The sequence below is a fragment of the Oratosquilla oratoria genome, chromosome 1 (genome assembly GCF_046742065.1).
Source record: "Oratosquilla oratoria isolate Oo_2021 chromosome 1, ASM4674206v1, whole genome shotgun sequence".
Classification (NCBI taxonomy): domain Eukaryota; kingdom Metazoa; phylum Arthropoda; class Malacostraca; order Stomatopoda; family Squillidae; genus Oratosquilla; species Oratosquilla oratoria.
The window spans coordinates 101179478-101198706 of NC_134777.1; the positions used below are offsets into that span (position 1 = coordinate 101179478).

Consider the following 19229-nt stretch of genomic DNA (forward strand, 5'->3'; position numbering starts at 1 on the left):
TCAATAAGAAGTGAAAGAAAGTTTTAGATTCACCCATAACCAAATGTTCAAATTAAGCACTTTATTATTTATCAGCATATCTCCCCACAATGTAGGAATTGTTGGCAGAGTAAACAGCATTTAAGGTTGAAGCTTTTACTAAATGTACATTTCAACTGTTGAAGATTTATGAAGTACAAAGAAAACAAATTAAGTATTTTGTCTTTGCCTTTGATAATCAATCAATCTGTCAACCCCAGGTCACTCTTGCAGGAGGCCCACAGATCACAGTAACAAACAACAGCCATTGGACTGACCCATATGTCATTCAAGTAAGAAATATTTTGTTTTTGTCTAGGTATAGCTATAGTGGGGCAGTATAAGATGTGGTGTTCAATGTCCTTTGCGTGATGGTGTATCTGGGGCATATCTATTTAGAATTAACAGAGGTCAGATGTACAAAAAATTATGGAAGCAGGTAATGCTTGTGTGAAGAGCAAAAGGAGTGAGGAAGTGGAAAGTTGTGAAGAGTTTTATGTATTTGGGGTTACGTAAAATTTACATATAATTTTGCCATCCAATAGGCATGTGGCTCCCTCTCAGATAAACCTTTCTTCAGTCCTTGTCCATTAATGTTTGCTCCAATTACAGTATAATTACTTTACAAGCACTTGCATTTCTCTAAATTTGTATTTTTATTATTTTATGTACATATACAAATGCCTTTATTCAAAATATTCTAATCATGAAAATAGTATCAATGATTTTATCAATTCATTTTTTTTTTATTCTAAACTGGAAAAATTAACACCTGCCAAGACTAATCTCATACTTTCTCCAACCTCCTAAAAAAAAATCAAGAAAGCGCTGATGCAGTGTCTGATGAATCATTTCCACCAGTTATGTCTAGAAAAAAATTACATTAATAGTACTTACCGCAATATTAATTTCATTTCTGGCTACCTCCAAGTCATGCTCATTGTTGACATACATACGCTTCAAGGCTAATTTGACACCACCACTACCCTTTACCAGAAAGACTAGTGCAAATCCACCTGAAACAAAACAAACGAGTAAATAATATGAAAAAATATGATACTTTAAACATACGAAAGAGAAACCATATGAAGACTGACATATATATAAAATGTAATGCATGTATTTAACCAAGTGCAGAGCTCTTACATGCCTTAGTGCTGCCCCATCACCACTTCCAACATCCACTTACTCCCTATTTTAGCTATTGGCTTTCAACATAATTAAGCAGGTGTTAAAATTTGTATAGGTTTTAAAATTTGTATTTAATGTCCATATTGCAGAGAAGATATGGGAAAATATTTCATATTTTGTTGATTCTAAAGCAAAACTTGTTGATAACTGTAAAATAACCAGGGCTCCTTTGACCTTTTTTATCATCATTATTTTGTCAGCCTTATGGGTGGCAAGTCCAGGCTAGAATTGACACCCCCATAAAAGTGCCCCTTGGTATATCCCCCCACCTCCACCCCCAATGTGAGGGCCCTGCCTAAGTGTAATTGCCTAATTGTAGTATACAGGAGAGGAGCCTCATATTCGTGTCCAGTTCCAACTTGAGCTATATCCCTGATTTATTTCCAATTATCATTAGATTTGAATTCATGTACTGTTTGAGCTTGGACTATATCACTACCTAAGCTTTCCAAGTATTTATGCATCTATAAGGACAACTGTATTTCTTCACCTCCTTTAGACACGTGGTCTTTCTTAATTTGCTCCCATGACCTATTAACACCCCCTCATCCTTAATCATGAGCTCTCTTCTGTCAATGCAATCTATCCCCTTTCGGGATCTGAATACTGTAATCATATCACCTCTTTATCTTCAATCTTTCAAGGTTGGCAGACCCAGTGCTCTTAGTCTTTTCATCATCTCTTCATCCATATACTGAAAAGCCACTTTAATCTTCTGCAGCAGTCATGTCTCTCCCACAATCCTGCTAGTATGTCTGTCAGTTGACAGGTTGCCTTTTATTAACACACTCAAATATTTCTCCTCTTTTTGCTTTTGTAAAAGGTTCACTTCCCAAGGAATAGTTTAAGGATGGTCTTTTGCCACTACTACCCATTTCCAGTACTTTACATTTTTTGGTATTGAACTTCATTTCCCATTCTTGGTTCCATATAAAATAGTGTCTACATTTTTTTGTAATCATCTATTCCTCCTTGTTTTTCACTCTTCTCATGATTTTGTATCACCTGCAAATGTGTTGGCATAGCTTATTGTACCTTCTATCATGTCATTTATATTGACAAAAAACATTATTTGTGCAAGCACTGAACCTTGTGGAACTCACAACTTATCACTGCTCTCCAGTTTGACATCTTATCCTTTATTACTGTCCTCATGTACCTTTCCTTCAAAGTCTTTAATCCATTCTAGTAGTTTGCCTCAGTCCTTCAATTCTCCAATTTCCACAAAAGTCAAATGTGAGGTACTTTATCAAATTCCTTCTCTAGGTCCAAGTACACATAGTCCACCCACCCCTCCCTCTCTTTCAGCACATCAATCACTCTCAGGTGAAAGCTTTCAAGGTTCAATACACATGATCTTCCAGAATTGAAGCCAAACTGTCTATCAGAATGTTCATCTCTTCATGGTAATCCATCAATTTTTCACAATCCTTTCACGTAATTTCAAAGATACTGGCCTATAATTTAGTGGTGTCATACTTCCGCCTTTGTGAATTGGTAGCACATTTCCCCTTTTCCAATAAAGTGGCACCATGTCTTCTTTCAATGGACATATACAGTAATACAACTGTAAATCTTGTCCACTAGTTATTACCTCCATTCTTCAAGTACCCAGTTTGAGATTCCATCATGTCCTGAAGCTTTTCGCATCCAATAATCCCGAAAGATTGAACACTTCCCTCACTTCTACATTCATATCTTCTAAACCTGGTTTTTTCCTCCCTTTACTTTCCTAAAAAAAAATTGCTCTTTATTGTGAAGACCAATTGGAAACTTTCATTATTCCTGCCTGAGCTGAGGTCTCTTCAATGACCTCACCATACACTATCAACTTATTAATTGCTTCCCTGCATCTTAATTTACCATTGATAAACCTGTATAACAGTTTTGATTCACCTTTGCAGTTACCCTACACCTCATTCAAATTTGCCTTTTTCCTCCCTGTGAATTCTTGTATAGTCATTCCAAGCTTATTTGCAAGCTGCTTTTGTTTACAGATTTTTCTTTTCCTCCATTTTCCCCAAGTCATGTCCCTGGACTTTTTCTGCAATCTCGCATTTTTTGATAACCAGTCCTAGTTCTGCTCCTTCCTTCCACTAATCTTTGGCACATGTTTGTTCACACACAGATTGTAATTGTCAAGAAAGATTTCACATTTCCTCCTTATTCCTGTGGTGTTCACAAATTCCTCCCAGTTTGCTTCTTCAAAGAATTCTTTCAACCCTTAGTAATCTGCTTTCCTAAAATTGAGTTTTTGCCTCTGTGTGTGTGTGTGTGTGAATGTGGTCTTGGATCATGTGTTGGACTTGTGATTGACAGCAATTACCCTCCCAAATGAGAGCTCCTAGCTCATATATGGCCCAATCTATGGAAAATGCTGTGACCTTACACACACACACACACACCCAACTCCTTGCCCACCTGAGTTAGAGTGCTGGCTTGCAGTGCAGCAACACTGAAATTTTTTCAGCCCTGAACAGGACCTAAACTCTGATCACTATGCATGTAAACACATAATATACATACATACATAAATATTTATATATATACATACATACATATATATACATACATACATATTTATACATACATATATACATACATATACATACATATATACATACATATATTATATATATATATATATATATATATATATATATATATATATACATATATACACACACACACACACACTTTCAACGAACGGACGGCTTGACGAACGCTCTGAAGAAAAGTGCAGATTGTGGATACCAACGCAAAGAGAAGTGCCTTTTTGTGTTGCAGGGGGGGGGGGAAATTGCTCGTGAGGCAGTAGGTAAGTAGGAAAAGAGGAGAAGGGGAGGGATTGCTGGGGAAATGGAAGGAAATGAGGATGTGGAGGACTTGGCCCAGGCAGACGGGCGTAAGGTCAACATGAAACGACCACCGGATGACGAAATGGCAAATAAAAATGTAAAGATTAGAAGTATAGAGAGGAGAAATACAGTAGAAAGTGACGAGAATATGTTCCAGGGATTTAAAGAGGGTGGGGGGGACACAACCCCCCCCCGACTGATAAGACTAGAGGAGAGAGTTGATAAGGTGATCGAGGACTTGGAACGTAAGTTAGGTAAGGTAGACTCCATCTTCCAGAGAATTGAAAGATTGGAACAACTAGAGAAGGCTAACAGAAACTTAACTGAAGAAGTAGAGGACCTAAAAAGACAGTTAGGAAATGTAAAGGAGGAGAATGAGAAATTGAAGAAGAATAGTAATGAAAACAGTGAGAAAATAGCTACAGAAGCTAAAAATTGGAGAATAACTCAAGAAGGGAATAAGGTTTCATTCACTGACATAGTCAAACAGCAATTGAAAGAACATAATGAAGACTCAGTTATTAAAGTGATGAGACAGAAGGAGAATATAGTAAGAGAATTAGCTGACAAAAAGAAATGTATAATTATATTAGGAATGGAAGAGAAACATAACCCAGATAGAACCGCAAGAATCAAGGAGGAAAATGAAAGGGTAAGCAGTTTATTAAAATTAGTCCAGGAAGATGAACCAGAAATTATAAAGGAAATTGAGGAAAAATTCAGACTCGGAAAATATAGTACAGATAAGACCAGACCAATTAAGATTAAATTCAGGTCACAAACAACGGCAGAGAAAATTCTATCCAAGACAGGGAAACTAGCAACAAATGATCAATATAAAAAGGTATGGATAAAAAGAGAAATGAATAAGGAGGAAAGAGAGGCAGAAAAGCAGAAAAGAATTGAAGCTAAGGCAAAAAACGAGGAAAGAACGGAGTCAGAGAAAGAGAGATTCTATTGGAGAGTAGTGAACATGAAAATAAAGCAGTTCGACATACTAAAGAAAAACATAAGGGAAACAGAGAACACAATGGAAGTGGCAGAAAACTAAGAGTGTCTTACACAAATATAGATGGATTGATAACAGGATTGAATGAACTGAATGATTATTTGAAAGAAAAAGAACCGGACATAATGGGAATTGTAGAAACAAAATTAAAAGGCCCACTACCACCCAACAGTGTAGGACATGATACATACAATTATTGGATTAGAAACAGAGAGAAAAAACAAGGGGGTGGAGTTATGTTCCTGACAAAGAAGGATATAAACGTGAAAGGTGTCATATATGGAAAGAATACAGTAGAGATGATTATGATAGAAGTGGAAGACCGAGATAAGAAGAGCAGAAAATTTGTGATCAATTATGTGCCTCCGAAAACAGCCTCATGGGAGGAGAGTGAACATAAAAGTATGTTAGAGGACACAAAGATAGCATTAACTAAAATAATGGAAGACGGAGGAAGAATAGTTATGATGGGCGACTTTAATTGCAAAGAAATCTGCTGGGAAGAAATGACAGTAAAGAGTGGTGATGACTCATGGGGAAATGCTCTACTTGAGATGATTACTGACCATTCAATGACACAATGGATACAAGAGAACACTAGGTATAGAAATGAAGAAGAACCATCGAGGCTAGACTTAATAATTACATCTGAACCTAGAATAGTGGACAAGATTGAATATAAAACACCAATAGGTAAAAGTGACCACATATTGATTGAACTGGAACTTAATGAAGAAAAATATATGAAAAGAAATGAACAATATAGAAAAGGAAGAATGATGTATGAAAAAACAAACTTTGATAAAATAAGAGAATTCTTCCAACAAGAAAACTGGGAAGAAATATACAAAGAAGAAACATCAGTGGAAGAGAAATGGAATATTTTGACAAAAATTTACAAAGAAGGAGTGGAAAAGTATGTCCCAAGACAAAAACAAGAAAAAGAATATGTAAAATGCTGGTACAACAAAAGTTGTAGGGAGTTAAAAGACAAAAGAGACAAAGCCTGGACCAGATGGAAAAAAGACAGAAGACCTGAAAAATGGAAAATATATACTGGTCATAGAAATGAATATGTACAAAAGTGCAGAGAGGAAAAAAGAAAATATGAAAAAGATGTTATAGAAAAGTGTAAAGATCAACCAAAACTATTCTACAGATTTGTAAACAATAAACTGAAAAACAAACAAGACTTGGAGAAATTAAGACAAGGAGGAGTTGAATACACTGAGGAAATGGAAATGGCAGAAATTATGAACAAACATTTTAAATCAGTGTTTACAAGGGAAAATATACAACCTGAAGAGATTGAGTGGAAGGAAAAAGTCCCCCCTATGGAAGAAATAGAAGTAACGAAGAATGAAATATTGACACACTTGGGTAATTTTGATGTCAGAAAATCGCATGGGCCAGATGAAATAGCAAACTGGATTCTGAAAGAATGTAGGAATGAACTGGCAGACAAAATACATAGCATAATAAGCAGTTCCTTAAAAGAAGGAAAAGTTCCAGAAGATTGGAAAAAAGCAAATATAGTACCTATATATAAAGGAGGAAATAAAGAAGAACCTCCCAACTATAGACCAGTCTCTCTAACAAGTACAATAGCAAAAATATGTGAAAGAATTATCAAAAGTAGATGGGTAAAATACTTGGAAAAAAACAACGTACTAAATCCAAGGCAATTTGGATTCAGACAAGGACGATCATGCGTCACCAATTTAATATGTTTCTATTCAAGACTAATAGATATAATACAAGAAAGAGATGGATGGGCTGATTGTGCATTTCTAGACCTAAAAAAAGCTTTTGACAAAGTACCACATAAGAAGTTGCTTAAGAAATTAGAATATGAAGGAGGAATACAAGGTAAATTGCTAAATTGGATGGAAGACTTTTTGCAAGAAAGAAAAATGAGAGTAGTGATAAGAGATCGGCACTCAAAATGGAATGAAGTAATAAGCGGTGTCCCGCAGGGAACAGTTCTGGCCCCAATAATGTTTGCTATATATATTAATGATATGGATGAAGGAATTGAAAGCTATATGAGCTTCTTTGCAGATGATGCAAAATTACTGAAAAGAGTGAAAACTGAAGAGGATTGTGAATCACTACACAGAGATCTAAATAAAGTACAAGAATGGAGTAGGAAGTGGGAGATGGAGTTCAATACAAAAAAGTGTAGTATAATGGAATTTGGAAAAAGCAAAAACAGAATAACAGGATCATATAATTTGGGAGAAGAAGGAATAAAAAGAGTAGAAAATGAGAGGGACCTGGGAGTCATTGTTATGAATAATATGTCACCTGAGAAACATATAAATAAGATTTTTGGAGAAACTTATAATTTAATAAGAACAATCAAAGTGGCATTTACATACCTGGATGAAGAAATGGTGAGGAAAATCCTAATCACCCTGATAAGACCAAGATTGGAATATGCAGCAACGATATGGTCACCAAGTACAAAAAAATGTATAAAAAAACTTGAAAGAATACAAAGAGCAATTACTAAACTGGCACCAACACTCTCAAAACTATCATATGAAGAGAGACTACAAAAACTTAAACTACAGACACTAGAGCAAAGAAGAGAGAGAGGAGATTTGATAGCTATTTACAGAATCATGAAAGGCATAGAAATTACTGATAGAGAGAATCTGATAAAATGGGATGACAGAAATACAAGAGGACACGGAAAGAAAATAAAAAAAGACAACTATAGAAGAGATTTGAAAAAGAACAGCTTTCCTCACAGAGCAATAGACAGTTGGAACAAGTTAGATGAGAAAGTGGTGTGTGCAAAAACAATACATGAATTTAAAAATAGTTTAGATAAAATGAGATATGAAGACGGGACCTCACGAGCATAGCTCCCCTTCCCGTAAAATACAACTAGGTAAATACAACTAGGTAAATACATACAGTGTCATCAGAATTGGTACACATTTTCTACTCCCATCATATATCCATGCAAAAAACAATAATAGACTTCATATTGGGTACTCTCCAACTTTTAGTATTTGGTATATCCTCCCTTATTCTTCAAGCAAGATCTGAGGTGACAGGGAACAGAGAGGGTGGGGCTTGGGAGAATGGATGAAGAAAAGTTAGCCCAGATGTTTTGAAGGGCAGCAACAAGTTTCAGCATACCTGATGTGTCATGTTTACTCAACTGGGTTTTCATCAAAACCCACAAATTTTCTATTGGAGAGAGGTCAGGACTGTTGCCTGCCCAATCCTTTATATATTCAATTCCCACAAATTCCAGCCAACCAGTTACCAATTTTGCTGTGTGGGCAGGTACTCCATCCTGCTGGTACACTTCACTTTGAAAGATGTTGAAGCAGTTCTTAAGATTGATCTGCCAAGAGATTTAGGTACCTCTACTTGTTGACTAACATTCTTTGGTAAGAACATTAGCTTTCCAACACCATAGTACCCAAAAAGCACCACAGACCATGACCGAGTCCGGGTGTCTGGCAATCCCTTTGCTGTACCCCCAGGGAGTAGGGATTCCACCATCAAAATTAGCACAAGGCATGATGTGTCAATTCTGGTGTTACATATATACATATACCAAAGGCTTTTTCCCCCTTATAAGGGAGGTAGCCAAAAAACAAAGGCATAAAAACCACTCCCACCCATTCCATCCCTATCACATCCCACTCCCCTCCACCCTCTCATCTTGGCACCTCCTAGATGACGGGTCATCCCTGCATCTTGCTCACTGCCCTGGGTCAGAAGCAATGTCGCAAGACACAGCACATCCACAGCAAGGCTGCTTCATTAAATCAGTGACCCCCCCTCTCCGTCCCCTCATGCAGAAAAGGAGAAGACGGGGAGATATCCCTTCAGGCTGTGTCAAATGTTTCTCACATATACTCCCTCACCCACCATCTATTCCACCTCATGGATCACATCATCCATATACAACCATTCTCCATTCACCCCTGTCTTCTGTCCTCTCCCGTCCTTCCTCAACAGACATTCCCCTCTTCCCCAAAGCCCCTTTTACCCCATCCATCCATCTCATCCTAGGTCACCCCCTCATGTTCACTCCTTCTACATCTGCCTTCCACACCTCTTTTACTAGTCTTTCTTCACTCATTCTATCCATGTGTCCAAACCATCGCAATACTCTTTCATCCACCCTATCTCCCAACTCCCTTTCCACCTCCGTTCTCCTCCTCATCTCATTTCTCACTTTATCCAGCCTTATCATACTTCTTAGACAACTCATCTCAAACACATTCAAACTCCTTCTCTCTTCCTCTCTTATGTTCCATGTTTCTGCCCCATACAGTACTGTCTGCACAATCACTCCTTCATACAATCTCCTTAGCATCCATTCCAAATGTCTATTTCTCATTACATTTTTTAATGCACCAAGGCATTTACTCACTTCTCTCAATCTACATTCTACTTCCACCTCCGCTCCTCCCTTTCCTGCCACATTAGCACCCAAGTATCTAAAACTATCCACTTCCTCCAGTCTCTCTCCCACTTTCACCCTTTGTACATCTCATCACTTTACTTTTACCCCCATTTATCTTCAACTTCCTTCTTTCACACACTTTCCCAAATTCTGTCACTACCTTCCTCAATCCCTCCTCTGATCCTGCTTCAAGCACTGTGTCATCAGCAAACAACAGCTGGCTTATCTCCCACTTTTCTCCATTTTCTTTAATCATCTCCAATCCCTGACCCACCACCCTTGCATTCACCTCTTGCACCACCCCATCCATGTATAAATTGAACAGCCAGGGTGACATAACACATCCCTGACCAAGTCCCACCTTTACCTCAAACCACTTACTCTCTCCATTTCTAATCCTGACACACACTCTACTACTCTCGTAAAAACTCTTGACAGCTCCTAAATACTTTCCTCCTATCCTGTATATCTGCAATACCTCCCACAGTGCCTTCCAGTCTACCCTGTCAAGCCTTTTCCAGATCCATAAAAAAAAAACTTTACCTTTTCCTATAGTTTTCTCATATACCTGTCGTACCACAATAATCTGATCTACACAACCTCTACCTGTCCTAAACCCACACTATTCCTCTCCTAATCCTCTCAATCAAGACCCGCCCATTAGCCTTTCCAACTTCACTTAACAAGCTAATCCCTCTGAAACTACTACACTCACACTTGTCCCCTTTTCCCTTGTAAAGTGTAACTATATAGGCACTCCTCCAGTCCTCTGTGTAATAAAACCACTTGGAAAATAAAAGGTGACCAAGCATTTTTGTCTAAGACATTTTCAAAGGTACAATGTAAGGACACAGTGACAATATATATATACACTCACTATCCGAGTTACGACCTGTGCGACTTACGTCCACCCGTACTTACGACCACATTCAGCAGATGCCTACATGCACATATTATGAGTTTAGTGGTTTACTGTACGTTTGCACGTGGCATCCAGCATCCCGTACGACAGTTGCGGCAGCACAGCCCAGCATCTCACCAAGGTTGTGCTGTCTGCCATAATTATGGCATTTCTACCATAATTTAGTGTGTGTCTACCATCTACCATACGATGTCTACCATATACCATAATTTTACTGGAATTGATATTATACCGTATTTCGATTCCCAGTTCCCACCGATAATCAGGGCAGGTGGGAATGGTCAGAAAGGGCAGTTTTGCCAGATCGGTGATACACGCTTCCCCGAAAGCCAAGACAGACAGTCGGTTTACAGTAGTCCTGCATTCGTACTTTTCATTCTGGTTCGAGTTCTATCTTGGTCGAAAGTCGAAAGCTGTAGTGTACGAACATGGATACAAATAGCTTTAACCCAAGTCTATGATATTCCTGGAGTTCTGAAGTATAATATCTTATATTCAATAAAACAATATATCTCACTGTACTATTCCATGCATAAAATATTTATTTGATGAAATAACGCTATGCTATGATTATCGTTCTTTTCTTACGAAGAGAGACCGAACGTTTTCGCATGGGAGGCGACGATTGAGCCCAGTGCATAGAAGATCTTGTACTTGTTTTCATGTACATTTGAGGGAATTATTTTAAATGTTATTAAGCCTTTATTACTTCAACCTCTTTTTATTAATTATGCCTCGACCGTACGCACGAAGAAAGTGTAGATGACGTGCAACCAAAAAGTGGATTTTAGTTTTATTTATTATTATTATTTTTTTTTTACATACATATTTTCTATTTTTTATATTTTGTATCCTTGTGTTAATTTGTATTTTCGGTCTCTAATAAGAATCCTGTGTAATATATTTTCTTTCTTTACCCTATCCTATTAATCTATTATTATTAATTTATCATTTAGTATAACAATCAAAGAGTATTGGACATTTTGCATACACTGAGAATGTTCTACAATGAGGCCACAAACGAAACATTTGAGCTGGATTTACGCTCTGCATCATATACGGTCCGAGTTACGACCGTTTCAACTTACGACCGGTTGGTCGGAACCGATCTAGGTCGTAACTCGGATAGTGAGTGTATATATATATATGTATATATATACATATATATATATACATGTGTGTATAAATATATATATATATATATATACAGGTAAACGTCGACTTACGATGGCATTAGGTTTCGATAGAGCCATCGTAAGACGATTTCATCGTAAGTCGATCCCCAATTTGTGTATCACTCTGTTCCATGGTCACTGTACCTAGCCTACCTGTATATTAACCACCAGAGATACTGAATATAGCCTATTAAACATGTACAGTAGTTTATTTAATTATTTTTATCCTTTTTACCATATTCAAACACTATAATATGTATTTTCAGTACGGAACTTAAATCTCGCGGGCAGCAGCCAATGCCAGCCGTACGACGTGACGTAATAATACTCGCATCATAAAATATAGTCACCGCTTATATCGATCGTTCTCTCTTTCATCCGCGAATTTTGAAAACCACAGAGAATGGGATTCAGGGCACATTTCAGAGAATGTAAAAACACAGGGGCGACTACAATAAATATAATCAAGACGCCGATATGGCAGCGTCGCGAATCCACTTGCTCCTCATGACGCCTACGTGTGCGGCACCGTATGGAAGGGGTTAAATTATCATATCGTCGTCGTCGTCGTCGTCATCGTAAAGTCGAACAATCGTAAGTCGCGGCCATCGTAAGTCGACGTTTACCTGTATATATATATATATATATATATATATATATATATATATATATATATATATATATATACACAAATGAACATTAGGGAGAATTAGGACAGATCCATTGTGACCTTACTCTCTCAATACTGCTGGACATTTGACCCAGCTACTGTTCAACAATTTTATTTGATATAAAGTTATCTGATTTATACATTCCCATACTCATATTCATGTTGTTCTCAAATGAAGCTTTCATATAACATAATTCTATGATATTTCTCTACTTAATGTCCTTAAGACAATTTTCTTTGTGTTATACAGGTCGAGTCTCGATTATCCGAAATCCTCAGGACTTTTACCAGAACAGATAATCAATTTTTATGGATTATGTGCAAATTCATTGTAAATTAATAAAAATGGTACTAGAGATAAGGAAATTAAGTAGTCATTAAAGAAGTTAATAAGGAAGTTAAATACGGAAATACAGGTACAGGTAAATGATAAAAAGAATCCATAAATTATGGAATTTGCAGGATAGTGTAGGGATTATTGATTCAGCGGTGATTTTTTATGGATATTCATACAGATTTTGCAGAATAGTGATTTAACAGATTATCAATTTAACAGTGATTTTTTACAGAATTTCCAGGATTTCGGAATATCTGAGCCTGGATAATCGGGACTCAACCTATAACACCAAGAAAATTGTCTTAAGTAAGGACATTAAGGAGAGAAATATCATAGAATCATGTTATATTAAAGCTTCATTTGAGAACATGAATATGAGTATGGGAATGTATAAATTAGATAACTTAATGACAAACAAAATTGTTGACAGTAGCCAGGTCAAATGTCCGGCAGTGTTGAGAGAGTAAGGTCACATTGGACATGTCTTAATTCCCCCTAATGTACTTCATTTGTATATATATAGTCAATGTTTCCTTACTCTGTACCTTCGAAAATGTCTTAAATAGACAGACACCTTTGGTCACCTTTCATTTTATTTTCCAAGTGGTTTTATCACACCTTTCATATATATATATATATATATATATAACGTATTTTTCGGACTATAGCCCGCACCGTTATATGACCCGCACCCCCTTACACCTTAGTGAAAATCCACACAAGACCCGCACCGCTGTATGATCCGCAGTCATATTGCGTGCACGGCAGTGTAGATCCGACGATGTATACCACCCATGCATGGGTGGCCACAGGCACAGCTCACGGCGGTTGTTGTTACGGCCGGCCGTTGACGTGGTGATCAAAGTCATTTCAAAGCCGAGGCTTTTTCTAAATTTTCTGTTTCATCAATGCTTATGTGATTTATAAAAAAAAAAATATATGTTTTCCGATATTAGCAGGTTTCTTGGTGATATCTTGCTTTTCAGGATTCATCACAATTTGGTTTCTGAAGCTGCCACTAGATGTAATGGTAGCTTCGATGAAAGAGGGGTGATCTCGAAAGTGTGCAACTGATCTTACGATGCCTTTGGGATGGGTCGAAGACGCGGCATTGTGATTCATGATCATGATAGTATTCCTCCAGTCCTATTTATTTCTAATTGTGATGAAGATGAAGAATAACCAACAAATTACATTTCAATATATTTTATTGCACTTATATATATATATTACAAAGAACCTTAATAAATTTGTGTAAATAATGCCATAAAACCCTGTTTGATTGTTTACCGGTAATTAATCAATTGGTTTATAAATGCCATACAAACACTGGTAATTAATTTTTAAACCAAACAATTTCCAATGGTTAGTTTTCAATAGAATAGAACAATAATAGAGCACATTACTGAACTGTTATGAACAGAGTCAATGGAGCACATCGTTATTAGAAAAAAAAAACACAGTGATCACAGACGACAGTCAATGTTTATGAAGGCGTATCATCGCTCACGAAGCCATCGAATTCCTCATCCTCTGTATCGTCATGGAAGAGGTTGTGGTATAAATCGGCCAATTCTGATGCAGTGACCTCATCCGTTTCCATTTCGATTTCGGATTCGTCCGATTCCTTTTCCGAGTCGTAGCATGCATCGAACATTGCAGGATGGCACATTTCTGATTTACGGAAACCGTTCTGAATAGTCTATTCTTTAATTTTCTTCCATGCTTGAACGACCCACATGTAATGCACAAATTTAGCATTAAGGAATCAGGTACAGTTTGTAATTTGTGATTGCGAAAATGGCCGCCCGCTTGTTTTTGTTTGATCGCGACACACGATGTTGGTGTTGGTACCAGTCACTTGTATTGTGTTCATGCTGTTTAGTTAAGCCTGTTTTATTTGTGATAATGCCTTTATTAATAACAAGAGCATGTAAAGCGGGTAAGACAAATCCTACCTTCTCTTTGTCGTTTGTCTCGATCGTACACGCTGTATTATGACTTTAATCAACTTTCATCCGACGAATCCAGTCGGTCCCCCCGCAAATCCCCGATCCGAGAGGGCACCCAGCTAAACTAATCGTTCATTTTTTTTTTTTGACTGCGTAAGAGGGCAATTTCTAATCAGAATCCACAGATGACCCGCACCTTTATATCACCCGCACCCCCGAAATTTGGCCCCTTTCTGAGGCAAAAAGCCACGGGTCATACACCAAAAAATACGGTATATATATATATATATATATATATACATACATACATACATACACAGTCAGCAACAAAGGTATTGGTACCAAAATCATGCCCAATACACATGACAAATTATCAAAGACCTTAAGAAAACGACAATGGTATTGGCATGAGCATGAGTTAGAGTGGGTGGAGCTTAAGTCCCATAGAAAGATCTCTGTTGCCCACTGTTTCATGAGTGGATGTGGATATATATATATATATATATATATATATATATATATATATATATATAAATATATATATATATATATATTTTTTTTTTTTTTTTTTTTTTTTTTTTTTTTTTTTTTGAGATAATGCTACGAGGTCCAGAGTTGCCAAAAGGACCAAATTGCAGCAATATCATCACTGTGTGTGGCTGGAGAGTGCAGTAAAGATACCTAGATCCAGATTGGCTTAGCTCTGCAGAAATGTAAGGCTGCAGGTGATAACCAACCATTCCAAGTCAGGCTTAGGCTGGCTAGAAAGACTTCTACGAGGACTCATAAGGTGCTTCAGTGACAGGTGGAGGCTGAACCTAAAACCACAGCAAAGGAATTGAAAGAAAAGAACCTGCAACTCCCGTAACAGATATCTATTAGGACTACCCAATGCTGCCTCAGGGACATTCTCAATTATGAGCATTAGGTGCCACAACGTAAACCTATTCTAAAGGAGAGACAGAAGTAAAAACATGTACAATTTTGTAAGAAATATCTAATGTGGGACAGTGAGAAGTGTAAAAAGGTACAGATGCTCCTCTACTTATGTTCATTCGTTTTACGTTTTTTCACTCTTGCGTTTGAACGGACTAAAAAAAAAAAAAAAAAAAAAAGATGAGTGAATTTTTTAGTTTAGTGCACTCTCCGTAGTGCAAAACGTTCAAACGATACTTACACATGATGCTGCGTCCTTTGTTTACATGGGACAAACGATAGACTGAACGTGTCTTGCCTCCTCCTCCTTCACCATCTCACTTTATGTTGCTTGAATTTAATTTATTTGAAATTAATGTTATTATTTTACAATGTTATGTTTATAATTAATGATTTCGGGGTGTTTCATAAGATACAGTAATAGACTTTATGGATCTATAATACAGTATAAACGGTCATACATTACTGGAACGTACAGTAACAACTTACGTTCATTTTCACATTACGTTCGGCCATTCGGAACATAACTAAAACGTAAGTTGAGGAGCGTCTATATTCTGGAGTGATGAGACTACATTTAATGTTACTGGGAATCAAGGAGGCAAGATGAGGTTCCAACTAGATATGAACCCACACCACCCCAAGTACACAAATGGGATGGTCAAGTACCCTGATGATGTCATGGTATGGGGTGCCTTCGGGGGGGCCGTCACGCTCGAAAACGAACTTCGTCAATTATGATTGGAATTTCGCGGATTTTTAATATGTTTTATATATACATATACTGAGATGTTCACCACCAATTTTCATATCATTTGGTTGAAAAACAATGAAGTTATTGATAAAGAAAAACGTTTTTTGACCAATTACAAACTTTCTATCTCCTCATTTATCCATTGACTGAGCATGCTGAAAAAAATACCACAAATGCTCTATAGCAATACCTAAAAAATTATCGTACAGTTTAGGGGAAAGAATTTTTTTTTAATGATGTCATTTTTTTAAATACAATATATCGACTTCTATCACAAAAAATGAAAAACCCCATGATAAAAAGTTTACAAATTTATTCAGCTTTCAAATGATCCAAACCCCATTAAAATCGGCCAAGTAGTTATGGAGGAGATAGAAAAAAATGTAGAGAAAAGGGTAGTTTTGAGATATTGAGCTTTGAAGTTCAAAATACATTTCCCTACATTTCTTATATATTTCATTTAGATTTTTTTTTCTCTGCGACAATCTTCATGCATTCTATGTCATTCACATGTTATTATAAAGTGTAGCTGGTACCTGGTCCCCCCTTTTACAAGGTATTAGCAGCTCAGAAGGCGAGGGTTTCAGGAGGCACCACCTCCCTCATTGTCACCAGGTTCGCTTACTAGAAAGCTCCCGGCTGGAAATCGGAGCTGAACAATAGTTTTCTCTTCCTCTTTCTGGTCTTTGGTGTCCCTTTCCGTTCTGTGTCTTTGTCTTGTTCCTCAAGTGCTTTTGTAATGATGGGATTGACTCCAACCAAGTGAGAAAGAATATTATGTGTCCTTCCAACGTTATGATCAATGACAGTCGCTCTTGTGACGAAAAGCACTCGGAGCGTTTCATTTGAAGAGGCACGTGATGGTACGTCACGCATGCTCAATGTTTGTGGTGACGTCATTTGAGAAAAGAGGATATGGAGGGGTAGAGGAGTGCGATAATGCGCAGTCAGCGTAGCCAAGCCCAGGCGCGCGCAGCAGCACTGCTATGAGTCATCTCCAGTAATAACCGAGGCAGAAGTACACTCTTTCTCAATAATTTGATTCAGTTTCTTAGCTCTCATGAAATGCACGTTTCTTCTTCGAATGTTTAGGCATTCTTGAAATGATTATAGCTTCAAATAAAAGTAAATAAATGTTCTCCAAGGGGCGACAATTCGCTTTCTCCGCCTACTCACAATAATTCTCTCAGTTTACTCACGCGTGCAAAGTGCTATCCCCACGTGTAGGACAAGTTTCCAGCTAGTCTATATTAGTGAATAACAAAATACATCGCATTTGTGCCATTTTTATTGCGATGAAATAACTTAGTCGAACATATGTGCAGCGAAGGTGTACTGGGAAGTTGGGGGGGGGGGAGGGGGTCAGAAAAATAGCCATAACTCCTTTATTTTTTGGTATTTCACTAAAATATTTCAGGACTGGCTTGCCAAAGGCCACTAGATGACAGGGATTTTTTTTTTTTTAATATTTTGATTTTTTTTTTCGGAAAGTCATCGTGACGGCCCCCTTCTGGTACCATAGCCAAGGTAAATTTGTGGTGTTGCCTGATAACATTACAGTGATGGATATGAATTAATGGTTGAATAGTACCTGGGCTCTCCAAAAATTAATATTACGTCATGCAATTAAAAAACATGATGGACTAGTCAAATTTTGTGGTGGGTTGGTCAAAATTCTTAAAGACTATCCAAAATTCAATCTAACTAGTCTGCCTGGCTAGTTAAGGGAGAGAAGAAAAAAGAATTGATAACCCTGTAAATACATATATGTACATGTACTTATATATATACACATATATATTTATACATGTACAGGTAAACGTCGACTTACGATGGCCGCGACTTACGATTGTTCGACTTTACGATGACGACGACGACGACGACGATATGATAATTTAACCCCTTCCATACGGTGCCGCACACGTAGGCGTCATGAGGAGCAAGTGGATTCGCGACGCTGCCATATTGGCGTCTTGATTATATTTATTGTAGTCGCCCCTGTGTTTTTACATTCTCTCAAATGTGCCTTGAATCCCATTCTCTGTGGTTTTCAAAATTCGCGGGTGAAAGAGAGAACGATCGATATAAGCGGTGACTATATTTTATGATGCGAGTATTATTACGTCACGTCGTATGGCTGGCATTGGCTGCTGCCCGCGAGATTTAAGTTCCGTACTGAAAATACATATTATAGTGTTTGAATATGGTAAAAAGGATAAAAATAATTAAATAAACTACTGTACATGTTTAATAGGCTATATTCAGTATCTCTGGTGGTTAATATACAGGTAGGCTAGGTACAGTGACCACGGAACAGTGATACACAAATTGGGGATCGACTTACGATGAAATCATCTTACGATGGCTCTATCGAAACCTAATGCCATCGTAAGTCGACGTTTACCTGTATATACATATGTGCATACACATATGTACCATGGCAGCCATAAGTTTGAACACAATAATGCAGACATCAATACTTATGCCACAAATTGGAAGTCCCTCACCCTCAATATCCCAAGCAAGCAGGGAAAAAAATACTTTTTTATTTTCCAGAGCCATTTTTAATTTTTTTTTTAATTTCACCAGAGCCATTCTTTTAATTACCAGAGCCATTTTTTATACTTCCAGAGCCATGTTTTTGCAGGTTCGATTTCCTTCAAACTATTGGAAGGCTAACTCATTACTCATGTGCATGAAAAATAACTTCATTTTTTAAACAAATCAGCCTTTAATTTTGGGGGGAGGGGGATGGGTGGGGGAAGAATAAGATACATGCAAATTTACAGGTTATTATTGTAATGCATTGACACAAACATGTCAAATTAGTTAATGGATTTCAATATGATGCAAATTACTGAGTTTCCTTGTTAAGTTAAGATCCACTTGCAGAGTTTTGTAGAATAAAATTAGTAGTTTCTGACTTTCTGCTGTTCTGCATAGTACTATGCAGGTCTTCTATGGTAGCA

General features: G+C 37.3%; 1 protein-coding gene across 8 annotated transcripts in view; it reads right to left on the bottom strand.

Annotated features, from left to right (window-relative positions):
- The window catches only part of Nak (Numb-associated kinase), a 264091-nt gene that overhangs the window by 228872 nt on the left and 15990 nt on the right, over nucleotides 1-19229 (bottom strand). For all 8 annotated transcript variants that reach the window (XM_076183446.1, XM_076183436.1, XM_076183397.1 and 5 more), the window contains exon 2: nucleotides 916-1034. In XM_076183446.1, coding sequence (XP_076039561.1) covers nucleotides 916-1034 — 119 coding nt within the window. The remainder of the gene's footprint in view (nucleotides 1-915; nucleotides 1035-19229) is intronic.